Here is a 27379-nt window from a genome sequence, read left to right as displayed (position 1 = left end):
TGCACCAGAAGCAACTTAGTCATGCTGGCCGCATGACCTGGAAAGCTGTCTGCGGACAAACGCCGTCTCCCTGAGCCTGAAAAGCGAGATGAGCATTGCACCCCTAGTCACCTTTGACTGTACTTAACCATCCAGGGGTCCTTTACCTTTACCTTTTACCTTATTCTCAGGTAGAAGTGCATAGGATTATAGCCTTAATTGGATACCATGTACACAAGCAGCAGGTATATTGGCATATATATGCCACATGCAGCCTGTGGCATCACAGTCATTATTGGCACCTACTGAGTAATGACACAGCTGCTACAGAAGGAGAAGGAAATGAGAACTGACTGTTATACACATATGCTACCTTCCATTTGTGCCATTAATGAAGAAAAAGATAGCCAGACCGCCAATATCCTTGGAGCTGGAAGCAAAGCAAGTAACAGAATTTGATCATGCTGGATGTACAGCCATGTTTTAATTCACACAGAAATGCAGTACGTTTAAGTGAAGGTAAAACAGCCACTCAAAGAAAACATAAGGATGCACAAAGACATTATAGATGGTACATTCTGGGTATATAAAAAGCTTTTGGAGTGTAATAATGATATAAATGAAAATCAACTAAAGGTGACACTTAGTAGCTATAATGAGCTTTTCAATATCACATTCGTTTTCTCCACGTAAAATCCTGAAATAGCCATTTTCTCCCCAGGAGCTCCCCCAAGAATTTGCAGCAATCTACAGGAGGGGAAAGAAATAACTTTTTATTACTGTGAATGCCCAGATCGTAGTGAAGCAGGGATGTAGTGAAAGGAGGAAAGGAGTCATATCGCCAGTGGCAATAATAGTACTGTCCTCTTCCAAAAGGTCTGCCACTTGCCCCCATATCTTATAAAGAACTACTTTATATAGAGTGAAACTTGTAGTATATCTAGCCCATTAGCAATACACTGACAGCACCCAGGCATTACAAGATTAGACTAAATGCTATAAAAGACATGAGCTGAAGTTGTTCTGTATCTCCTTCTTGTAACCTAATACTCCCTGCTCTGGGTGGTGTCTTGTCCACTGTCCAATGGAGCTGTCAAGGGTTATTTGAGCTAGGGAATGGCTGGAGGGAGGGCTTAAGCAGCTTCTCTCCATCCAATCCAATTTGTAGTCTTTCCTGGCTAGCCTCCAACACCCCCCCCCCCCACACGCTGAACTCTCTTTGACATGTGGTAGTCTAAGGTTTGGGAAGCAGTTCACTTACAATGTTAACCATATCTATCCTGCATCTATCCTGTTGCATTCTGAGAAAGGTATTATGAGGCATCCTGTTTATGCTGGCTAAGGGAAATGATATTATTAAAAAACACTGATCTTTTAGACCTTAAAGGTCATGACAATATGTATGGTTGGCATGCATATTTGTAGTATGAGAAGGTTAAAGCAGCTGATCTCTTAGTTTGCCATATCTCAAACCGGAATCAGGCCAGTGGCCCATCTAGTCCAGCATCCTGTTCTCACAGTGGTCCACCAGATGCCTGTGAGATTAGAGCACAAGAATTCTCTACCTTCTTGTGGTTTACAGTAATTGGTATTCAGAAGCATTTGTGCCTCCAGCTGTAGAGGAAGAACTTAGGCCTCATGACTAGCACTCATCGATAGTCACTGGAAATAGTCAGCAGAACTTTCACTCATTCTGCCACCAAACATTGCTATACTAATATAAGGTGAGAAAGCAGAAGGAAAACAATGACATTTTGCTAGAAACAACTGGCATTATTGGCAACCCAACCACAATGTGAGCCTCCAGTTTTGGTAGTCATGGAAGATCACATGGACTTGATGCAACCAATGAATGTGAAACAGTAAAATGGGAGGAGGGAAAGACAAATTTAGATAATTTACATGAGCAAAAAAGGCTATGACCCCAATCTAGAGAAAGATAGTCATGCTCGAGTAAGTTCCACTGAAAGGGATGGTTAGTTAATTTGCAAGTTGACCCATTCATTTTCAGTGGGACTTAAGCAGAAGCAACTTTTTCTGGTTGGGGTCCTCTGTCTTTGCTCTATCTTACTGCCCAAGTACACTTACCCAGAATTTCTGCTTTTGTCCATCTGCACCTGGCAGTGCACCCCACCTATCCAAAGAGATGGCATTCATCAGACATGCTATATTTTTTTCCTCCCCCTCCCCCGTACATCAGGGTGGGGGTGATGAAATAAACATCAAAGGAAGGAGGAGCTTTTGACTGTGTACACCTTTGCGTACAAGCTTTGAAGCACTGCAGTTTGGTGTTTTCTAAAAGCACTTTTGCAGACATCATTTTGCAACTGTCTACACCTGCACACTATGCAGGCAGCATGAGAAGCTGTTGAAACGCTGTCATCTGTACACACAGAAGGTGTGTCTAGCACACATGAGTTTCTTTGCTCCTTCCCCTTTCAGCACCCACTGACGCTCCTTTTAAAGAAAAGTTGTCCAGAAGACTGCCAACCCAAGAGAAGGCACTCTCAGTTTCCACAAGTACTTCAGAATGCATTGCAAAATTATAGCAAAAGACACTTTATAAACACCAAAGCCAACAATATGAAGACTACAATGAGTGAACTCTGGCCAAAAAATGTGTCTCCACAGGGCAGAGAAGGCACCTTACTGCTGTGTGTATCTGTATACACCCTTTGATTTGTTTTGTTTTGTTTTTAAATGGTGAGCAATCAATATAAATCATAACAGAAGAGTGAATCTGAAAGTATATTGCTCATTGCTATGCTGATGAGACATGTATTTTCAGTGTCAACGTGGAAATTGCAGGCAATGTTAGAGCTTAGACTTCTTGTCAGCTAAATAGCTTTTTATTTTCTTTAATGGGCTTTCTTCTGTGGGGAAGATGCCAGCTCACTGAACCAAAGTTAAACAGAACGAGAGTAAGTAAATGTGAAGACCTTTCCCCTGAGTTTCTGCCCTCTGCATATCTATTTCAGCTACCCATTCCTTGGCCCATGATAAAATTGGCAGAATTGGGACTACAGACCTTTACAGATACTGATTAGACTACAGAATGGATTATCACCAGCCTCTAACTATAAAGGAGTGACTGCTAGGGGAACAAAGGATTAAATAACCAGCTATGCAGATACCATGGTACCTTCTGCTGTCATTGACCAGATGAATCCCTCTTGAAATTGGTTGCATGAAGGGTTCCAGTTCAATAGACTCCATACTTTCAGCAAAGCTCGGTTTCCTGATTTTCCTGACTACAGTGCCCATAGCAGCCAGTTTGTGATGACCCCTTTAGAAAATCTAGTTTCACTAAGGACCAGACTTAGATGCTTGCTCAGTTATGTAAAACACTAGCAACCTCGCAGCCACATCCAAGCAGCATCTATGCAACTCCATCACAAGCCACCTTGGGCTTCAGAAGGGATGGAGGTTGACTGGAGTGGCCTGGCACAAGATGTGTCAGGATAACTCCCCCTAGTGCTGGAACAAGTTGGCACCAGAGAAATAGTGACAAGAAAGTTGTGGGAATTCATAAAAGCTACCAGGGAGGCACAAGGAGAAGGGGACGACAGAGGATGAGATGGTTGGACAGTGTTCTCGAAGCTACCAGCATGAGTTTGACCAAACTGCGGGAGGCAGTGGAAGACAGGAGTGCCTGGCAATGTGGCGTTTGCCTCCTAGGATGGGTCATAAGGAAAGGGTTAAAATGGGTGTAATGTGATTGGCCAGTGAGAATTCAAGGGGAAAGTAAAAGTTAGAGTGGGAGCTGTTTGAGAGTCAGTTGAGGTTTGGGAGTTGAGAATTGAGGTTTGGGAGTTGGAAAAGTAAGAGGGAGGAATAGGCAGTGGGTTGGTCGAGTTGTATTGTGAGAGGGTGAGAGGAATTGTTAGGTTGAGTCAGATAGATAGTTGGAATAATCAGTGTGGAGTTGTTAGGAACTAAGATTAAGAAACTGACAAGAGAAAAATAAACTGAAACCATATGCTTGTTCCTGCATTTAAAAATAAACTTGATTATTTGTTCATGTTAACAACTGTCTGGACTCCGTGTGTCCCCGTGAGCAGCAGGGTGGTGGCAGCAAAGAAAGCAATCACAGTGGTGGCACAGGGTCAATAGACCGTCAAACGTCCGGGGGCGTGCTCTGGTCCATGGGGTCATAAAGACTCGGACACAACTAAACTACTAAACAACAACAACAACAACCAGGGAGGCAAGGCACGGCTGTGAAGTGCTTGCCCTCACAGAAGATGCTGTTTTAGCTGCTGTAGCAGCACAAAGCCTCTCTTGGCCTTCTGGCAGCTAAAAAAAGACAGTGAAGACAATTTCTTGGGAAGCTGATACCCACTCATACATAAGATCACGAAGCATCACTTATTAAAGTGCAAGTGTGAAGAAACTTAAGGGAGCTGGAAATGTATTTTAACTGCAGGCTTGTAGCATTAACGATCCACTCAGTGATCCGTAAACCTCCACTTCTACCGCATATCAATAATGGCGAGAAGCAATTACTTTTAAAGTAGAGTTTTATACATTTAATTTATTCATTGGAAGACTCTCAAGTCCTAAGAGTGAGCATCAACCAGGGCAATAGAAGTTGTTGTGCAAAACAATGGAAAGGAGGAAATGTTGAAGAATCATAACCGCACCATACATTTAAAGCTCTCTTATACCACTTTAACAGTTGTGGCTTTCCCCAAAGATTGCTAGGAACCATAGCATGTTAAGGATACTGAGAGTGTTTAGGAAACCCCTCACAGAGCTACAATACCTAGCACCCTTAAAAACTACAATTCCCATGATTTTGGGGGGAAAGTCATAGCTATTAAAGTAGCGTAAGAGTAAAAACTAATTTTTAAAATATTTTAAAAATAAGTAGTATAAGAAGAGTGCTTTAAATATTTGGTGTGGATGTGGCCTAGGTCTGTGCCCAGCCACTGTGTCCGCTTTAGGGGCTATAGCTCTGAAGTGGAAGGGGAAGCAAAACAAGGTGTGTATATTATATTCTCCACCCCTGTGCTTCAGAAGCCAAAATGACTTCAACTATAAGTCTGCCATTTAGTGTCCATGGTCCCATGCAACAGGACACTCTTCCGGCAGAGGTTCAGCAGGGATCCATGCTTTCAGACGTCACTTACCCAACAATCTTGACAGAATGGGTTCTCCTGTGATTCTCATGTTGCAGCTGCCCACCTGTCCTCCAAATGTGCTTATAGATCCCGCTCTTGTAAAGGAAGAAATCACGATACACGTGCATGACAGCTGGATTTAAAAAAGGAACCAGCAAGCAAAGTCAATATTCATTTTCCTTATTCTTCCCATTTTACCTATGGCTCATTGCTGACAGGTCATAGATTAACAAGGAACCCTGCTTATGTCCCAAGTATGAAACATAAGCAAAAAGGTAAGTGTAAAACATTGGTGTAAGTGGAAGCAAAGCAGTTCTGTCTTCCCATTCCTGGTGTTTCCTGCAGCTTCTTTCATTTCTCCATTCCTAGCCTCTCCAGATAGGGTCAAGAAAGATGCATTTTCTGAAATCCTGGTTGACAGCTGCCAATCAGTGTAGACAATGAGTTCGACGGACCAACGACCTGACTGTCTGAGACACCTTCCTATGTTCCTAAGGACCAGGGGAAGGAAGACAACATGTGCAGGGAAGACATTGCCATTATAGTACTGGTAGAGATGTTATCAGAGCCCTCCCTCTAAACAGAGGTGAGCAGCCCTATCAGTGATACAGACATCTGTTTGATGCTTGGCGTGACGTGTGGTGTTGGCACAAAGGACCTTACACAGTGCTTGCTTTTATGTGTGGGCAGGATGCAATAATTTGGTTTTGGTTTTGCAATCAAGAGCATTTGTTTTCTTTACCTTGCACTGGCCCGTTCTCCTTAATTTCTTTCATTATGTCCGTCTCCTAAAAGTGGAGGGAAGAGACATATACTATTTTTGCATATATTTTCCCACATTTAACATTTCAGAATGAGTTGGATATAAAGCTTTTACAACGGGCTGAATTTAACTATTGTGATAAATGGTCTGATCTTCCGGCTGCACTGGCTAATGTGAATGACTAGCTGCCACTTAATGCTTTTTCACTTTCCATGCTTATTGGTGCATTAGTAAATTTGTAAGTGCCTCAACTGTTGTTTCAAAGTAAAGATTTTATCTCTAGAATTTCATTGGGTTTTGTTTATTGTCTTGTTTTAAAGGAAATTTACCTGAATGCCTTCCTCTCAGGGGACACAAAGTTTACTTTCACAGTGATGATATAATAACAAACTTTTATCCAGTGCTGTAAAGTTTTGAAAGAACTTTCACATATATTATAGCAGTCCTGTAATGCAGTAATGCATTTTATTATCATATATCTGTTTTTAACTTTATGGTTCATTCCATAGTTCAAGAAAGGTACCAGATACCTAGGTGGAATCTAGACACATATAAAAACCCTTTGAAAACACTTTTATTTTTTTAAAAAAAGCGTTTTAAAAAATACATTGAATTTTCCATGGCTCACCTTTGCCATCTAGTGTCACATTGTATATTGCACTTAAAATACACTTAAAACGTTTTATTTGCAGCTGAGTCCCTGTTGTCTGCACTTACCTGTGAGGAGATTCTGTAGGGAGAACTGCACTGATAAATGCGGTTGGATGGTTCTAAGGCATTTGGACATGGTCGCGTAGCCTGCCTTTTCCCAGCAGCATCAGCCACACTTGAAACCCCACAAGCAGCCGGGTCAGATTGATTCCAGAATAATGGGTAGCAAGCATGAGACACCAGCCTATTGGGATCAGACGACACATTATTTATTATTATTATTTTTCAATTTGTGTTTTAATTTCTAATTCCTCTTGAACCTACCAGAGCCAAATTTTGGGAGTTCATGGGGAGAGGGGGAAATCCCCTGTTGCACAAGTAGAAATCCTTGCACAGGGTTTGGGTTGATGGGAGTCATTAGTTGAATCCTGCCCATAGTTTGGAAGCAATTGCTTTGGAGTAATGATGGAGAATCTATGACCCTTCAGATGTTTTTGTGCTATAACTAACATCATCCCTGACTGTTGGTCATATTGGCTATGGCAAAGGAGAGTTGAAGGGCAACATCTAAAGGGTCTAAGGATGTGTGAATGTGACATCATGTGACTGCACCTTAGTCCACTTGCACTTTTATCCACCATTTTCCATTCCACTGCAAATGGCTTATTTTGCACAGGTCTTCCTGAAGGAGCGTCTCCACCTCCATCGTTCTGCCTGGAAACTGAGGTCCAACGCTGAGGGCCTTCTGGCGGTTCCCTCACTGTGAGAAGCCAAGTTACAGGGAACCAGGCAGAGGGCCTTCTCGGTAGTGGCACCTGCCCTGTGGAAACCCTCCCACCAGGGTGGTGTAGTGGTTAAGAGCAGTGTACTCATAATCTGGTGAACTGGGTTTGCTTCCCCGCTCCTCCACCTGCAGCTGCTGGGTGACCTTGGGCCAGTCAGACTTCTCTGAAGTCTCTCAGCCTCACTCACCTCACAGAGTGTTTGTTGTGGGGGAGGAAGGCAAAAGAGAATGTTAGCCGCTTTGAGACTCCTTCGGGTAGTGATAAAGCAGGATATCAAATCCAAACTCCTCCTCCTCCTCCAGATGTCAAAGAGAAAAACAACTACCAGACTTTTAGAAGACATTTGAAGGCAGCCCTCTTTAGGGAAGCTTTTAATGTTTAACAGACTACTGTATTTTAATACTTTGTTGGAAGCCGCCCAGAGTGACTGGGGAACCCAGCCAGATGGGCGGGGTATAAATAATAAATTCTATTCTATTTTATTTTGTCATCCGCCAATACAGAAACATATGTTTTTAAAAACATATATCGAGCCAACGATAGATGCACATATCTCAGCCATCAACCATTTACAAATATTCCCTGTGTGTTGCCTTTCCAGAGGGGACGCCCCATTGCAACAAAACCAGCAAAGAGCCTTGTGGCACAATAAAGACAGAGTTAACGAAGTAGATATGAAGCAGTAATGAAGTAATGGTGATGAACTGCTGATAGCTCAGTCAATAGAGCATGAGACTCTTAATCTCAGGGTTGTGGGTTTGAGACCCACATTGGGCAAAAGATTCCTGCATTGCAGTGAACTGGACTGGATGGCCCTTGTAGTCCCTTCCAACTCTACAATTCTGTGATCCTGAATGGCAATAAATAAATAAATAAATAAATCCAGGTAAGTAGGGATAGGATTATTCCCACCTTGGTCAATCAGATGCTTTTAGGACAGGGTTGGCGAACCTTTTCAGTCTGAGGTCCACATCCCCTTCTGCACGATCTTCTGAGGGTTGCTATTTTTCACCATCTTGATTTTACAATTCCATATATACTCATCAGCCTGCTTTGTTCCCCTCTGTGAGTCATCCAGGAAGGACCACTTAGCATCCTGTTGTCATTTTGCTCTGAATTCCCACATTATATTAAACATTTTATAAGCATGCTCTGTTGCCCCTTAATCACTTAGAAGTCCATTTTATGGCAAAATAATATATATATATATATATATATATATATAAAGTTATGTGTGTGCATCTGCTGAAGTAATGCTTAAGGTCATTTATGTGTTAAATGCTTGTAGGAAACATGGTTTTGTATTTAATTCTTTTTTGTGTCAATTAATTTCTGCCATGTGACAAGAGCAGTAAAGAAAAATTTGTTCCATTGGTTTTCAAATGCGCTGTAGGAAAGAGATATAGGCTGCCTCTAGCAATAATGAACAACAAATTATACACATTCAAGGTCAAGATAGACTTTTACTGAATAAAGTCTGATTGATTTGGAAAGTTCTTTCCTTCGCTTATTTCTTGCTCACGCACAGGAACACATCAGGCGTGGAAAGGGAAACCTATGCACACTTCCTATTGGGTATGGATGAACCCAGATGTTGTTGGACTCCAACTCTCCTTGGCCCCAGCCAGCATGGCAAATGGTCAGGGATCTAATGGGACTTGTAGCAGTAGCGTAGCATTGGTTGCCAGCACACAGCTGTACTGAGGTAGCACCAGGTGCTGAAATGTTGTATCCCTAACAATTTTGCACCTGGAGCAATCACCCCTGTGTCCCCTGCACTACACCACTGACTTGTGGTCCAACTGGTCTCCCATCCCTGCCAGAGTGGCATGCAACATCCTCACAAACAGGCTGTTTGTAATATGAACAGCCTACTTGCAGCAGATGACACCAGTGGATGCTACTAAGAACTATGAGATGAACACATGAGACTCCCATTGCCGCTGGTAATGGCAGGTGTGCTGTAATGCTGTTTGAGGTGGTGGTGGTGGTGGTGAGTTTAAAGATTCAGTTGGAGCCTGTGGGCATCTATTACTGGACATACACCTCTTTGATCTTCCTTATATTGGTTTACAGGGTTTTTTTTAGGCCAAGCAGCCTCCTGGCAATTCAGTTTTATTCTGTATATCCCTTTGCTACAGCTGGATCTTTCTTTTTCATTTGACACATGGACAGACTGCACATCATTTTATTTCTGTGCAAGGCATTTGTGTGTTAATTCCTTGGCATGTCATTGATGATAAATGGTGAATGAGTGTGGGGTGGGGAGAGCAAAAGGCGGCAGAAAAGATTAAAGTGCCAAAGGCAGGGTAGAAGATGCCTGGTGCAAAGCAGAAAGAGGGAGGCTCATCTATTATTTTAGAGTTGCCTAAGAATACCTGCATAATACATTAAATCAAATAATAAGGCACGGTAAGGACATTTGATACTTTCAGGGCAAAAGAAGATTGTCGAATAATATGCCAAATCATTTTCTGTATTATAGCTTTCATCTAGTTAATTCGATTTAGAAATGCAGCTGGGACTGGAAGGCAAGTTATTGAATTCAAAAAAGACAGAATCAGGCTGAAAAGATTGCATTCAGCTGGGTCCTATTCAGAGAAGACCCACTGAAATTAATGGACTGAAGTTAACCATGCCCATTATACTCTGAGTAGCTCTAACTTTGTATACAACCTGGAGCCTCTTGAGTCGAGCTCAGTCTGGTGACCCTCACCCATCTAGACACTGGTCTTGCACGATACTTTCATAGCCGCACCTGATTTAGGTATTTCAGGGAAAGAGCTGAGCATCATCAGCACAACAATCATGCAGTGCTCCAAAACCTCTAATAACAAAATACTACGCTGCAACAAAAAAAAAAGCAGAGACATCACCTTGCCAACAAAGGCCCAGAACAGACATTAAGAAAGGTCAATTACTGATTCTTCTTTTCCAGGATTTGAGATATCTTCTAAGGCTTCCAGTGTGCTTCTAAAAGACTTTAAAGTATTAGTCAGCACAACTGTTCAGTTAGAAAAGCAGTATCCTTGAACTGCTCATTCTGTGCAGAAGTTCTCAATGACTGGAAGTCATTGAAAATAATGCTAGACAAGGTAGCATAGAAGGGGTGGAGAAAAATAGCTCCATGTTGTGCCTTATCCACTCATTAAAATTGTACTTGTTTATACCGTTCCTCAAAAGAGCTCGGGGTGGCACACATGGTTTTCTGCCCCTTCCCCCTATGCATTTTATCCTCACAATAACCCTGTGTGGTAGGTTAGGCTAAGAGACAATGACTAGCACAAAGTCATCCATTGAGCTTCCTCAAGAATGTGGCATTGTACTCTTCTTCTCCCAGGTCCTAGTTTATTAACTCTCCCCGCTACACCACATGGGCTGTGACCAAAATTCAGCAGACATCTATGGGATCAACAGGTATCTTAGAGTCCACCTTACATGCTGAATGAATGGTGCAGGGCATGGGAAATGCTCTCATAAGAAGCCTTTGTAGGTGCATCCACGTTGTGTTAAGCAGTCTGCATCTCAGCAGGCTCACTGCCTTCTAAATCAGGGGTGGAGAACCTGTGGTCCTCAAGGTGTTACTCTCCAATTCCCATCAGCTCCAGCCAGCATGGTCAATGGTGAGTGATGATGGGAGCTGTAGTCCATCAACATCTCTAGGGCCCCAGGTTAGCCATCCCTGTTCTAATTGGAGGCCCTTCGTCTCTCTCAACAGGGCATCTCAACAGGTAGTTCTTGTCCAGGTCCCCATCCATGTCCCTGCTACTGAAACAGGAGAATAATGGGCTATTGGGTGCCTTAAATCTAAACCATGGAGAGATGCCTTCCATTTAGTAGGATGGGCCTTCCAAAATGCTCAGCACAACAGTGGTCCACTAGCTATGGTAATGTCCCAAGATGCCAGATGGGACACCTCTCTGGCTTCTTAAGCCTGTAAGCTCTGCAGCCAAATCTGTACCTGCAGGATGGCAGACTTACAATGTAATCTTATACATATCTCTTCAGAAGCAAGTACCATTGAGGTCAATGAGGCTTATTCCCTTCCAGGTTTATTGGTATAGGATAACCACCACAGATAATTAAATATTGATATAGGGAGCTGCCTAGAGATGTTTAAATTTGTGTGAGAGCCTATTACATTTTCTTAAGAGCCTTGTCAAATCAATTTAGAAAGTTAGCATCCCACTGGCATAGAATAACTACAGTTAGTGCAATACTGACAAATGAGTCTTGCAGCAGTCACATTTAAGCAAATAGGACGTTTAAACTGCAGTGAACAAGCAGGTAAAATTTTAGGTTTCTCCAGTGAAAGGGAGTCCTAATTTTCATCTCTGAGATCTGTCACATCGCCACAACATGCATAATTACTAGTGCTGATGAGGCTTTGTTACCAACACAGGATTACTTTACATTTAAATCCTACAAAAGCGACAACATTCCCCCCCCCCCCGAGATAAAAGCCCAATGTGCTTCTTCTTTTAAAATGCACTTTCCTTCTAAATATTCTTTTAAGCATTCTGACAATTTTCTAAAGGAGGATTATAGGGGGATTATTTAACTCAGTAGGTAGAATTATTTTCTACTCTGAAGGACTGATGGCAGGAAGGAATGGCAGAAGGAAGAGATCTGGTAGTGAAGCTAGAGAGGGGAAATCTAGAAGGTGCTTTCAATTACAAATGGAATATGGCACTCGCTTTAAAGTTCCTTAGATCAGGGATAGTCAACCTGGTGCCCTCCCAGTGTTGCCGGGTTCCAGCTTCCATCATGCTGGCCTTGTTGTCTGGGGCTGCTGGGAGCTGGTGTCCAATAAGATCTGGAGGGCACCATGTTGATTTGGAGGAAAAACTGCAGCGTAGAAGAGCATGTGCCGAAATCTGTAGAAATCTGGGAGTAACCGAATGCTCAGCACATGTCCCTTAAATTGCTCAGACACAGAATCACTTGCACAGACTTGTGGTACAAGACACATGATTCTACACATCTGTTTGGGGGCTGCTGGATGCAGGCTTCTACACCCATTCCACTCTCTACTAGTTGGTGTCTTGCCCTGCTATACCTGTGTATGGAGTACAGTCTCTGAATCTAGCAGCATTATTATAGTAGGGTGGAAGCGAGAAAATAAGAGAAGTAGAGTTGCCGGAGCTATGAGGGCCTAAAGATAGGATCTGCTGGGCAGATGAGCTGTCTTTAAGAGAGGCCATGCCAGCTTCTTCCCTCCTCAAGTGCTATAATGGCAAGGGATGATTTGTATGTTCAGAAACATCCACTGCAGACTGAGCTTTCATACTCTCATTTTCTCAAGGAGAATGACTTTCGGTGACTACGATCCACTCATATTGAGCTGTGAGTGATCAAAGAACTTGTGCTTACGCAAATCCTTTATTTAAGAAAACTGGCAACACCCTTTTGGCTGTCATTTCGTGCTCATTGGGGAACAAGGAAGGCATAGAATGAATGTTATTTGAGCCATTACTTAGCCATCTTTAAGGATTTCAAATCCTGATCAGCACAATCTACAGTGACTGACAGCAGCCCTACAGGGTTTCAGATGAGGGTCTCTCCTACTCCTGCCTGGAGATACCAGGGATTGTACCTGGAGCTTCTGTGTACAAACGAGATGCTCTGCCATGGAGCTATGGCTCTTCCCTTTAAGAGACTAAGGTGTGTCTTAGGAACATGAGAAGTTCATTACTGCAGTGTTTCCCAACCTTGGGCCTCCAGATGTTTTTGGCCTACAACTCCCATCATCCCTAGCTAGCAAGACCAGTGGTCAGGGATGATGGGAACTGTAGTTCAAAAACAGCTGGAGGCCCAAGGTTGGGAAACACTGCATTACTGCACTGTGCTGCTGCCTCCAGAGTGGAGATGCATAACCTCAAACTTGAAGGGAGCATGCCTGGGCAGAGTAGGCTGAGAGGTGACAGATGCACCTAATGTAAAGAAGTCTCCATGGTAGGCCCTGAGGGAACCATCACACCCTTCATTCCAAAAAGAATATGCTACAGGTAAAAGTCACTTCCGTGTGACATTCTGGTTTTGATGTATGAATCAGCAATGAGCCATTTATGAAACAATACATGTCTACACAGAAGTAAGTCTTGCTGAGGTCAACTGGGCTTTCTCCCAATTAAGTAAGTGTAGGATGCACTTAATCTGGGCATTAAGTATCACTGAACCTCACAGGGCTTACTTCTGAATGGGGGCGAGGTATATAGGATTGTGTTTTAAGTTGCTAAGAAAACAAAGAATCCAGTGGCATCTAAATAACTAACAAATTTATTCTGACAAAGCTTTTGTGGACTAGGGTATACATTATTTAACAGCAGCAGCAGCAGCAACAACAACAACAAAACAACAACAACAACACGCTCATCTGACTGGGTTGTCCCAGCCACTCTGGGTGGCTTCCAACGAAAATACAGGAAAAACAAAACAACAAACATTAAAAGCTTCCCAATGGGGAACATGCAGGAGAAATGATTTTGTGGAAATATGGAAGGTGTTTGTAGAATTTGTACTGTTAAAATGAAAAGGATGGTGGAGTGCACATTTTTGTTCTTATTTATTTATGATCCTTACTTTCTCAAAATAAAATCATCATCTAATAAAGAGAGAAAGAGAGAGAGAGAGAGAGAGAGAGAGAGAGAGAGAGAGAGAGAGCGAGCGCTATGCTTGTCAGCTGTGATTATAAGTCATTTTATTTCTAAGTAGATGATCCTGTCTTGGACAGGCATATGTCTTAGGGAATTATTTGGATGTATCATTTTGAACATTTTGGCATCTGTTTTTGAAGAAGTTGATGTTAGTAAAGCTTTGAACAACAACAATAATACAAAAGCTTCCTGAAATAGGGCTGTCTTCAGACGTGTGTATATATATAGAGAGAGACAGAGAGAGTTGCTGTGTTTAACTCTTTGACATCTGTCAGGAGGGCATTCCACAAGGCAGGTGTGACTACTGAAAAGGCCTTCTGCCTGGCTGCCTGTAGCTTCTGTTTTCACCATGAGGGAACTGCCAAAAGGCCCTCAGTGTTGGACCGCTGTAGCTGACATATCCAATGAATCACAGAATCATAGAGTTGAGGTAAACTCAAGTAAATGAAAAGGTATGTTATAATATATTTGCTTGCCTTTAAGGTGCTACAGACCTCACTGTTGTTTCAGCAACTTACAGTACAATCAGGACTGCCCCACCCATGAGGCAAGGTGAGGCAAACACTTTGGGCAGCAGGATCTACAGAGGCAGCAGATCCAGCCTCCAGGGAATACATCACTTGCTGCCACTGCTGGCTGCAGCACGCTACTTGCCTAACCAGAAGTTGTTTTTGTTGCAACAGGCCAGTACAGCTTCCCCTCTGGATTTAGCTACCACATTCAAATAAACATACCCTGACAATCAAGGAATTGTTGGTCAAATGTCAAATTTGATTCAAAATTAGTTTTGAAATTTGCTTATGACAGTTATTAGAGAGCTTGATGACCATAACGCGTCCCAGGAATCAACCCTATTATATTTGCACCAGTCCTATTTCTAAGGTTCAGGGTGACATCAGTATTATAGTGTTAATCTTTGTAACAATCTAAAGAGGTTGCTACTTTTTAAATGTTACAGATGGCGCACTGTAACTGGTCCAAGAAACTGTGGGTGGATCTAAACACAGAAAAAGAATTACATAAATAAGTCAGAAATTAGTTCGTTTTAACAAAAGGGAGAAATCTCTATGGAAAATCACGTTTTAAAAATTCCTGCTCTCTGGCGCCATCTGGTGTTGCATGTTTATAGCACATTCAGATCTCTGTTTCTTTACTAATGTAGCTGGGTCCTAAGGCCATCCGTGAGTCAATGAGGGAAGTCATATTTGCACTCATATCTCCTGTGTACAGTTCCTTGCATATGAATGGCATGGCTTAAGTATGTGAATACATTAACATTGCACTCTCTGGACAATAGATCTGCAATTCATATGGCACTTCTTATTGATACTGAGAAAGTTATTGGGAAATCTTATCAGGTTTGCATTTATGCTTTGCATAAATTTAAAATATGTCAGTTTGGTGACTTTGTTTTTGTTTTGCTTCAGGATGTTCACATATATAAGTTGCTTTTCTTAAAACATTATTGTTGTTGATTGTTTTAAACTCTAAAAGCACAGTAAGTAAATGATTTATTTACCCATATTTTTTGAGGTAAGACCAAGCCCCATTTATGCTTCCTCCTCTGCATCCAAGCTGGTTTCTGGTGTCACAAGAGATCAAATTTTGAGGGGAAAGGTTGTCTGTGAAACGGCCTTTGGACCCAATTGCTATTCTGTCTGCCGCAACACCTGTTTTATGGGAAACAGTTGGATTACTAAGTAATCTATATTGTTTGGACGGTTAGAATTTTCTCTGTGCCAGACATAATAAATCTGTGTCACAAAATATATATGGAACCACAGAGTTTCCTTTAATTCTAGCAAATTGCTATGAGGGAATGCCCTCAACTTTAAGGTTTCAAATTCCCACACAATTGGAAATGGACTTTGATAGGTTGCATCTTCAAATGCGATCAATCCCTTTGGCCAGCTGGAAGGGAAGTTGAGAAACTCAAGATGCCCCAATTTGCTTGCCTACAGGGTATATCCTACCTAAAGCATACCTGAGAAGTCACTGTATGGCTTAGGACCTGGGATTTCTTCCCACACAAACGTGTGCATCCACTTCTGAGAGTGACCCTTAGGAACACAGGAAGCTGCTCCATATCTAGTCGGACAATTGGTCCGTCTAGCTCAGGATTCCCCACATTAACCTGCAGCCACATTCCAGGGTTTCAGTTAGGAGGCATTCCCAGTCCTACCTGGAGATGCCAGGGATTGAACCTGGGACCTTCTGTATGCAAAGCACATGCTCTACCACTGAGCTATGACCTTTCTCCTTCTCTGTGTCCCACCACTGCCAGAGCTTCCATTGGTGACTTTGTGGGAGAAGCCCTTCTCTAGGTTAGTGCCCAGGTTGCTTTGGATGGTGACTGGAGCAAAAAAGCAGACTCTAGTGCTGCTATTCCACTCCCATAACAACCTTTGATCCAGCAGATTCCTCCACTAATGGAAGAGGAGGAGATGGGATTGCTCCCAATTCCGCCCCTCGTCCTGGAGGCCCCCAAGCCAACTTCCATGGTGTTGTGGAGGGTCTGGGACAATTTTTGTGTGTGTGCGAGAGAGAGAGAGAGATACAGGAGGCACTAGAGGGAAGATGAAGTGGTCAACACTCCTCTCATATTGCCAGAGCCATCTGCTGGTTTAAAAGCCATGAAGCAAGTGGAATGGCAACACTGGATTCCACCCAGAACATCCTGCCACTCCTTTCTGCTGCCAGAGGGCAACTAATCATGGCTACAGATAGGTTTTTCCTAGAGAAGTAGATGGGAAGGAAAAGCAGACAACTCCAGTGCATGGTTGGTCTCCAGCCAATGGCTAGGGCCAAGCTGCTCTTCCGCTTTCTGGTGCTGATGAGGGAAAGAGACCTCTGAGCATCTTTTCATCAAATTCTATCTTCCCACCCCCACCGATTTCTATATTGCTATGTTATCCAAATCAACCATTGGTTGCAAAAATCTACAACTTCCTGTAGATCAGAAGAGTAGTCCATTCTCTTTCAGCAAGGGTCACATGTATCCACAGAGCCTTTCCCCGCCACCCACAGGGTTCCCTGCTCCCCATTGAAATTAGGCTTGAAATAAGTATCATACTTTCTCAAACAGAATATGTTTCAGTGTGTGTTTGGTTGTGGCATCTGTGTGGTGCCCACAACAGATGTTGCAGATGTGTCCACAGACCTCTAAAGGGTTGACTGACCTCTGTCTTATGCTGATCTCTTGCATGGGCACCTGTGTACACAGAGAGTTCCCATCTAAGGAGGATGCCTGGCTGCATATTATAGACATGCTGTTTACTCTATTGATGTGGTTAGGGAAGATTGCATTTGCATGTTACTCTGCACCCCAAAGACCAGACTGGGTCTGTCTTTTATTCTAGCTTACGATCCACCTCCCCATTTAAGGGGCATTAGAGGGGAGGCATTAAATTAGAGGAGAATCCCCAAGGGAAAAAGACTACCCTAAACAGATAAAATAGTAAACCCTTTTGAAACTTTTGGAAAAGTAAAGAGATGCACAAACCTCCTCCAGCAAGCAGTGAACTTCTAACTGAAATATTCTATTGCAAGTATGGACAGCCTCTCTCATACATTTAGGGTGCAAGAAAAAGGGGGGACACATTACTTGCAGTTGAAAAGGCCCAGGATGCTGCACAGTTTCTCTGATCCAGTGGGTCATGAATCCACCCAGGCCATTCATACGAGGCCACAAAAAATTCGGGGAAATCTGTTTCTGTGATCAGGTTTTCCTACAAGAAACCCAAGGCATTTGACTGGATAACTATATTCAAACATACATATTATGACCAATAGTGACTCTCTAGGGCAGTGTTTCCCAACCTTTGGTCTCCAGCTGTTTTTGGACTACAACTCCCATCATCCCTAGCTAGCAAGACCAGTGGTCAGGGATGATGGGAATTGTAGTCCAAAAACAGCTGGAGACCAAAGGTTGGGAAACACTGCTCTAGGGTTTCAGATGGCAGGATCTCCCAGGCCAAACTAGAGATGCTGGGGATTGTACATGGGGACCTTCTGCATGCAAAGGAGATGCTTTGCCACTGAGCCACAGCCTTTCCCCATTTGACCCCATGGGTAAATTTCTAAGGACCACTTTTTCCAAGTGTTATATGTTTTCTAATTGTTACATGTTATTTCAGGCTAATGCTATTCTAGGCTCCATCAACAGAAGTCCAGTGTCAGATCAAGGGAAGTCATAGGACCACCCTTTTCTGCCTTGGACATACCACACCTGGAATATTGTGTCCAGTTCTGGGTGCCACAATTTAAGGACACTGACAAGCTGTGCAAAGGAGGGCAACTGAAATGATCAAGGGTCTGGAAACCAAGCCTTATGAGGAATGGTTGAGGGAGTTTGGTATGCTTAGCCTAGAAAAAAGGAGATTTGATAGCCATCTTCAGATATCTAAAGGGCGGTCACATGGAAGATGGAGCAAGCTTGTTTTCTTCTGCACTGCAGGGTATGATCTGAATGAATGGATTCAGGTTACAAGAAAGGAGATTCTGACTAAACATCAGGAAAAACTTTCTGATGGCAAGAGTTGTTCGACAATAGAACAGACAAGTGGTGGACTCTGTCATGGATGCTTCAGTTGAGATTCCTGCATTGCAGGAGGTTGGACTAGATGATCGTCAGGGTTCCTTCCAATTCTACAGTTTTATGATTCTGTGATTCTTTGTGCTAATCTGAGTGAGCAGCTTTCCCTCAGAGGAAGATTTCATTTTCACATATAAGAGAATCATGGTTTTCACCTGGTTAGCCAATTGCCTCTGCTTGACGCATTATTTCAGTGTCATGCCCAGGATGATAGACAAATCCACCTGAAGCGTAGCTTGAGGATGACTGTGGAGAAAGGCTCCATTGAAGTTTGCTGTTTGAAGAGAGGAGAGAAAATGAAAACCCACCGTGACTTGTCTTGTGTCCAGCAGGGCAGCAGATGGGGGAAACGTGCCAAGACGATAATAGAAACCTTCTTTCAAACTCATTCCCCAGAACTGGCTGTAGTTCGTAGCTTTCCATCTGCCTCGGTGATAAAAAAATAGTGTGTTAGTCATGCATGTTTAGCTCTATGGGCAGTACATCATAGATGTTGCCATTTTTAAAAAGTTTTGAATGAAGCCTTCATAAAATTTCCCTTCATAGAAAACGATCTTCCACTGATGTGGGAAATGGTAGCATTTAAACTTGCCATTCAGGGTCTGCATTCGTACAATAAAAAGGAATACATTGCCCATTCCTTTTAAGATAATACTTTGATAATTCTGGGCCATTTCCCTCCTTTCAACATAAAGATGGCATTCTGAGTTTCATCATTCACACAAATTCACACCATTCAGTGCACTATCATGCTATAGCTTAGTCATATTGCTTATCAGCTAGTACTATGTGCAAAATTGCAGTGAGTTAATCACAGAAGATTGAGCTTTGCTATAGATATGCACAACCACAAGATTTATTTCTGTGCATCCGTTCTCAAGATTTATCACTCAGATTTTATCTTGAAGGTTTCTTTCACATTTGTTTGTTTGTTTGTTTGTTTGAAATGTTCCCCTTGCATCCACCATAGGTATTTCCCCCCTGTAGTGTTGAAATGCCTGATCCATATGTGGTGATGTCCAAGGCTAGTCATATTCACAGTAGACCTATTGAAATCAATGGGTTTCAATGGGTCTACTCTACAGCTAACACTAGGTATCACCCACAGCAAACCCATTTCCAGGAACCATGATGATTTAGATTTCCAAGCTCATGTTTATCACATGAAACTTTGCTGACACAAAAATGGTGGTGGGACAGCGATCATGGTAATCTCACCTACAGTTGAAATGCAAGGGGTCGTCTTTTGCTGCAACAGTACTTACACATACATAGTGTGAGACACACACATCCCTTCTTTGTCTTATCTACTGGGAGCGGGTGGCACTGTGGTCTAAAGCACCAACCCCCTTGGGTCAGCAGTTCGGAAGGTCAGCAGTTCAAGTCCCATTGCTCTGTCCCAGCTCCTGCCAACCTAGCAGTTTGAAAGCACACCAGTGCAAGTAGATAAATAGGTACCGCTGCAGCAGGAAGCTAAACAGTGTTTTCGTGCACTCTGGCATTCATCACGGTGGCCCATTGTACCAGAAGTGGTTTAGTCATGCTGACCACATGACCTGGAAAGCTTTATGTGGACAAACGCTATCTCCCTCAACCTGAAGTAAGATGAGCGCCACACCCCATAGTCGCCTATGACTGGACTTAACCATCCAGGGGTCCTCCTATCTTAAGAAATAGGATCTGATTTACTGAGGGTTTCACCTGGCAACTGCTCAAGAACATTACTTAAAATGCCCCACTAACAAACACAGAGTTATTTTACATTAACAAATGTTATTATGGGACAGGGTCTACTTTATGCATGGCTATCCTCCTATAGTGTGTGTGTGTAAAATCATGGATACAAACATAAATTTTTGGAGCAGAGGGAGTTATTACAAAGTGAAATCCGGGTTTGAATTTAGTCACCTTTTAATTGTGACATATCTGCTGCTTGTGATGTATAGACCTGCCAGGCCCAGGCAGCAAGATATGGGAATTGCAGCAGAAAGTAATACTGTTTCTGCATTTTGTCTCCCATGGGCTCAGTTAAGATGAAAAAATCTTGGTGACACAGACTCATCAAGTCGTGCTGCACAGAGCAGAAATCCCTAGTGGAATAAGTGACCTATATGTTCAATATAAAGAGTCATCAAATCATGAAGTTATAAAAATCAATGTGCTCCTTCTTGAAAATGGAAACTAACTTCATGGGGGCACTCAGCATTCAATTTGTGTGTGTGAAGCCATTACTCTCAGTATGTAAATCATCGGGGGAATAATGTTCGGAGCTTCAGAGAGAGGTTGCTTCTCTATGCTGTTTAGAGGAAAGAAGAAAATCACATATCTTGCACTGTGCTCACAGAAGAGGTGTAATAATAAATGCATACACACACATCTGTGGGCATGGTGCTTGAAGAAAAAGATATCAAGGCAATTGCGTAAGGTTCAAGTGATCTTTTTCTCTGTGAATAAAATGGGAGCTATTTCCAACTTAGTGCTGCAGAACAGGACTTTTCTCACCCATAGTTACCATCATTGATTTGCTTAATTAAGCTGGGCTGCACAAGGCACGTTTCTTCTAGGCAGTTCCACTTGCTGCTCATGCATTTGCTGAAAGGAATAAAAGGAGAGAGTAAGACGTACATAGGAAAAGTTTGTGGAGAATAATTACAAACACATAGTATTTGGTCCTGAAACAATGATCTTATAATCCTCTTTTCATCTCTCCCTCTCTGTGTGTGTATCTGGTGAAGAACATTTGGGCTTCTGTCGTATATTCCTTCTTTGTTTTATCTGCTTGGTGACAGGTTTTTTTTTTTAATCAATAATCAAGATTAGTGGGTATTCAGTAACTCTTATGGGCCCCACAAAAGAATGGGTTCTTCTAAATTTACAGTTTACAGATTTACAGTTGTCCCCCAGAATATAGCTGTTCTTTGGAACAGATGCCTGCCCTATCTCAGAAAAATCTTCCACACCACTTTCATCAGAGCTTCTTAATGAAAAGCACTATGTTGAGGGAAACCTGTTAGAATTAGGGATATGGGTGGCACTGTGGTGTGAACCCACCGAGCCTCTTGAGCTTGCTGATTGTAAGGTCAGCAGTTCAAATCCGCATGAAGGGGTGGGTTCCTGTAGCTTTGTCTCAGCTCCTACCAATCTAACAGTTTGAAAGCATACCAGCAGGAGTAGATAAATGGGTACCACTGTGGCAGGAAGATAAACAGCGTTTCTGTGAGCTCTGGTTTCTGTCATGGTATCCTGAAAGTAGAGTTGAGCACCACACCCCATAGTCAAATTTGACTGGACCTAACTGTCCAGGGGCCTTTACCTTTTTCACCTTTGTGACAATGTCCTTAAAGTGAAGAATCATAAACTGTCACATGCCTGCAGACCTGTTCCCCAGATAGAAATGGAATTCATTCTAGGGTTGTACATTCTGCTTTCCAGACCATTCACAGTCCAAATGCTGCTGCTGAATTGTTAGGATGGATTTGGGAATGGAATCTGGCCAAGACCAGCACCTGGGTCCTCAGATACAACACACAATCAAGAAATTAGTCGTGTTAGTGCTTTGCTCTCTTTGTAATGCATGCAGTCATGCATTGAAAATTGCCCGATTAATATCCATTTGAAAGAGAGGTTAATGGGCTTGTTAATGCATTCAAAATAAGGTGTAGATGCTCTCTCTCTCTCTCTCCTGTATTGCTTGGCAAATGCTGTGGGATTTTAGTTTAAATATGCTCCTGCTGCCTCAGGCTGCAATCCTAAACCCACTTGCCTGGTAATAAGCCCCACTGAACATAGATAGGCTCACCCTGTTAGTTGCCCTAACTTAAGATGTAATCAAGAATTACATTTAAAGGGCAGGGAAGAGACAATATTTCAGTTCTCTTTCTTTTTTACTCCTCTTCAATCACATTGATCTGTATAAGGTCAATGACTAATAACTAAGCAAGCTTTTAATTATGGATTATATTTAATTATGCACCAGCAGCTTTTCTGACAGAGATTCCAGTATTCTTTTCCCTTTCAAAAGAAACCCCCACACCATCTAAATTCCTTAGCTGAATTTGAAAGGGCAACTGGAGTCTGTGATCTCTTACTTCACAGTCTCTAATTAATAAATTTGGTGAATCACCTATCAGCCAAACAACATTGGTACAATAATGACCAAATCCTATTTCAAATAGTCTCAGTATCTATAGGTAAAGGTAAAGGGACCCCTGACCATTGGGTCCAGTCGTGGCTGACTCTGGGGTTGCGGCGCTCATCTCGCTTTACTGGCCGAGGGAGCCAGCGTACAGCTGGTCATGTGGCCACCATGACTAAGCTGCTTCTGGTGAACCAGAGCAGCGCACGGAAATGCCGTTTATCTTCCTGCCAGAGCGCTACCTATTTATCTACTTGCACTTTGACGTGCTTTCGAACTGCTAGGTTGGCAGGACTCAGTATCTATACAGCGACTTAAAATGCATGAAGTGTTTCACATCCATTATCTTGTTGGAATCCTTGCTACACATTCTGTCTATATTGCAGGTGGGAGATGAATGGGTTGCCTAAAACCAGCTAGTGAGTTTGTGAGATAGACAAGATTTGAGCTGGTTTCTTAAGGCTGATCTCAAGAGTGAAGACATTCCATTTGTTTCTCTCAATTACCAGGAATTGCAGTTGTCTTGAATCGTTGCTCCTTCTTCATAGTACCGACCACCTTTGAAGCATCCTGCCAATGCAGTACATAGAGAAAGGAGGCCATAATTAGCCAAATGCCAGCGAGGTAATTGATTGTACATAATTTGCCTAAAGACAGAGGATAGCATTCTGTCCCACTGCCCAGTTTCTGCCAAGTAGACATTTTAATTTTCTGCATCAGTGAACTTGATGAATAAGTGAATCATGCCCGTACAAATTGAGAAAAGATTTCATTATATATTCTTGTAATGCTGTTTACATATCCCTCTGCTTCCAGCATAATTATTCACATTCCTAAGAAGGTTTAATGATCATTCCTTTGTTTCCCCATCTGAAAAATTTATGCTGTGTACTCACTTTAAGCAGAGTACACAAGCATCATTAGATTCATCTAAACATGGAATGAAACATGCATTTTCCTGTCAGCTAATTCTGAACACAGTATAGTTGAAAAACTAATGGATCTGGAATGTCTCCAAAAAAGAAAGAAAAAGAAGTCACGAATATTAGCCAAAACCCTACTAAAGATAATTGTGTGATACAGTCCTGTTGAGAGCAACAGACTTACGCTAGTCACAACTAACATCCTCTGTTTATTGTGTAGGCCAACCCTGTGCATGTTTACTCAGGAGCAACTCTGCTTGATAGGGCTTATTCCCAGTGCCATATCTCTGATATTTCAGAGTCATCTTCTCTAACTCCGTGGCCACTTTTGGAAGTAACGCTAAGCCAAACCAGGGCTTGGCTTGGCATTAACACACAAATACACAGGTTCCTGAGGAGAGGATCATGGCCATTTTGCTCCTCCCTGGTCTTTTTATAGTTCAGCTTGGTGCATCAGCTAAGCCACTGAGCTACAGCCCTTCTCACATGTAACCATGTTTACACCAACTCCCATGTTTACCCCAAAACATGTTTCTACCATTCTTCCGTTGTTCCCCCAAGTTTTCATTTTAGATTGTAAGCTCATCAGGGCAGGGACCTGTCCTCTTGTATTCTCTAAAGTACCATATACAACCGATAGACACTGAATCAATAGAACTGCAGAGACTTGCAGCTTTAGATAATATTTATGAATCGAGGCCACTAATAGTTAATAAGGTGCCTCCAATCCACCAGGCGAAAAAATTATACAGACCTTTTTTGTGATCAGGAGACAATCACCCCTCTCTTTTCTAAGTAGGAGATAGATTTAGTATTATTTTTCAGTTCATAGAGGCAGAAATAGATGATAGATGATAGAGATAGATAGATAGATAGATAGATAGATAGATAGATAGATAGATAGATGATAGATAGATGATAGATAGATGATAGGTGATAGATAGATGATAGATAGATGATAGATAGATGATAGATAGATGATAGGGATAGATAGATGATAGGGATAGGTAGGTAGGTAGGTAGGTAGGTAGGTAGGTAGGTAGGTAGATGATAGATGTTTGTATCTGTAACAGGCTTTAATGGGCTGATGTGCACAGCCCACTGCAGCAAAGAGAATGCTGCCTGAGGTGGGAAAATGCCAAGTGTCTTTCTCTTCCTCCAGCTTCCTGGAGGAACAAGCCTCACTGAATTCCACTCTTCACAGCCGCTTCACAGAAAGTCCTTCTGATCTGCGCTGCCTCAAATGAGGGAGCCTCTGCCATCATTAGCAGAGAATAGATATTCCCCTCCATGGCGTTTCCTTGGCAAATACAGCTCCACTCCAGGCTATCAGCTGGAAGAATGGTTTGCCGGCAATTTAACTGAAAGGAGCCAACTTGCTATTGGTACTCAGCAGAGATTCTCTTTTCTTTCAGAGGTGTGTGGAAATTGGAGGGCGAGAACGGAGCCCTGTCCCTTTCAGCGTTTCCTTTTCATGCTTTTCTGCTGGAACTAGAGCCAGGTTAGTGCTTGCATTATTTCCGTGGATAGCCTTGCTTAATTCAGGGCTAGTGATGTTGTCGGACTCCAACATCCATCAGCCTCAGCCAGCGTGGTCAATTGTCAGGGATAATGGGAGTTGTAGTCCAGCAATACCAAGAGGGACATCAGTTCCCCCTCTCCCAACCTAGTTGGCAATGGATTCCATGAAGAACACATGCAATATCAGAAATTTGTAGACCTTTGGTCCCATGTGTAATCCATGTTCTGGTGATACTCTTGCTACTATAGTCCTTAATATTATTTGAGTCTGGTTTGGTTTGGAGTAGGAGAGGAGAAGCAGCTGGTGTAAAATTGGTATAGCTCTCTTAAAGTCTACCACTGATTTTGGGCCTTAGCTCAGTGGTAGAACATTGGCTTTGCATGCAAAAGGTCACAGGTTCAATTCCAAGCATCTCCAGATATTTGAAATCCTTGGAGTGATTCTGCTAGTCATTGTAAAAAAAAGGTAAAGGTAACCGACCCCTGGATGGTTAAGTCCAGTCAAAGGTGACTATGGGGTTGCGGCGCTCATCTTGCTTTCAGCCGAGGGAGCCGGTGTTTGTCCACAGACAGTTTTCTGGGTCATGTGACCCATGACTAAAACCCTTCTGGGGCAATGGAACACCATGACGGAAGCCAGAGTGCATGGAAACGCTGTTTACCTTCCCGCCACAGCGGTACCTATTTACCTACTTGCACTGGTGTGCTTTCAAACTGCTAGGTTGGCAGGAGCTGGGACAGGGCAATGTGAGCTCACCGGTTGTGAGGATTCGAACCCCCGACCTTCTGATCAGCAAGCCCAAGAGGCTCAGTGGTTTAGCCCACAGCACCACCCGCGTCAGTGTATGCAGTATGCAGTGTGTGCAGTACTTAACTTGATGGACCAATGGCCTGACTCACAGCTTCCTACATTGTTGTTCCCATGAATTACACAAGGGTTTTAGAATCTAGAAGCAGAAACACGAGGTCCAGAACCGAAAAGACAAATGAAAAAAAAAGGAGGATCAGATTCCATCTAAATAGGAGCAAAGCCACTTGTTTGTTGCTGCTTTGCTGTACATTCCTGTCTATAGATCTAGAGCCCTGACTCATCTTCAGAGATGAGAGGGGGAATACAGATTTGCCAGGGAGGTTTTCCTTATTAGATCTCAGAGGATGCCTTTAAATATTTTTTTCTGAAACAGGTATCGACTTTCCAAACATTATTTGAATTCATCTTCAAATCTATGACTAACTGAAGTCCATTGATTTCAACTGGTCTAATCTGAGTAGAGCTTATGTTAGCCTCTACGATTACAGGTGGTAAAAGCATAACATAATTTTGTGTGCTAAATTACTTTACGGTATCTGTCACAGCGCAGTGTGTGAAATCTAAGAGCATGTTTTGTTAATAACTTCCGATGAAATTTGAGCAATGTCATTTGCAATACATTTTGATTTCTATTAAAATGTGTTTAAAATGAGCAATGCTACCAAATGTATTGCTTAATTTTGCAAGTTCACAGATTCTATCTGTGGGGAAAGTTCTTAGCTCAGTCATAGAGCGTCTGCTTTTGATGCAGAAGGTCCCAGATTCCATCTCTGTCATCTCCAAGTAGAGGACACACCTCCTAACTTGCCAATAACAGTTTCTAAAAAAATAAATAACGTTGTAGCATTTGGCCAGTATACATTCAGGGGGACACATAGGTTTTACGCCAAATGCAGCTGGATATATATTCAACACTCACCCGCTAGCACTGATGAAGCTGTAATAGGGTGGCCCCGGCAAACAGTCCAGAAATCAGGGCAGCAGTCTACAGAGCCAGGAGGGCCTGAGGAACAGAAAGCATCACAGTAGCAGGTGGCATTCCTGGCATAGTACAGAAAGGTGCAGCCATCATCTCTGCCTGGACAGCAGCCTCGTAGCCTACAGTATCTTCCCCCGGATAGCGTCCTTTTGGCTCTGTTTTCCGTCGAATGGTCTTTCAGCAGAATATTATTCTTGGAGGCATATAATCTGTCCATGCAAAGCATGACTGCAAAGCAACAAAAAACCAAAAGGCAGGTATAGATCTCCATTCTGGGGTGTTTGTTTCCCAATGGTAGATTTTCTAGGTCTCGCTGAGCAGGACTCTTTCAGAATGGTTCTCTACCAAGTGTGCAGGTCAAAACAAAGCAAAAAAAAAAAAAAAATGCTCATGATTCGAGCAAGAAGTCCAAACAGAAGCTTGGAAAATAATGTTCTCTGTGATGTGGAAAACATTTGG

At 42.6% G+C, this 27379-nt stretch overlaps 1 protein-coding gene across 2 annotated transcripts; it reads right to left on the bottom strand.

Annotated features, from left to right (window-relative positions):
- Positions 1-417: 417 nt before the first annotated feature.
- On the bottom strand, positions 418-27379 carry TINAG (tubulointerstitial nephritis antigen). 2 transcript variants are annotated; one of them, XM_081857250.1, is made up of 11 exons: positions 26861-27379; positions 23193-23256; positions 21064-21143; positions 18860-18978; positions 17562-17685; positions 15477-15627; positions 6583-6760; positions 5845-5890; positions 5112-5235; positions 2068-2113; positions 418-726 (listed from the first exon to the last, which is right to left on the bottom strand). In XM_081857250.1, the coding sequence occupies exons 1-11, from the start codon at positions 27189-27191 to the stop codon at positions 610-612; spliced, it is 1380 nt and encodes a 459-aa protein (XP_081713376.1). In that variant the 5' UTR covers positions 27192-27379; the 3' UTR covers positions 418-609. The 2 variants fall into 2 exon arrangements, with proteins under 2 accessions (XP_081713376.1, XP_081713377.1); XM_081857251.1 differs by having other exon boundaries at positions 419-726; positions 18860-18974; positions 21054-21143; positions 26861-27148.

The sequence above is a fragment of the Podarcis erhardii genome (genome assembly GCF_964252035.2).
Source record: "Podarcis erhardii genome assembly, chromosome: 3".
Classification (NCBI taxonomy): Eukaryota; Metazoa; Chordata; class Lepidosauria; order Squamata; family Lacertidae; genus Podarcis; species Podarcis erhardii.
Note: the sequence above shows the minus strand (reverse complement) of the source record. Positions and strands in the feature narration are given on the sequence as shown.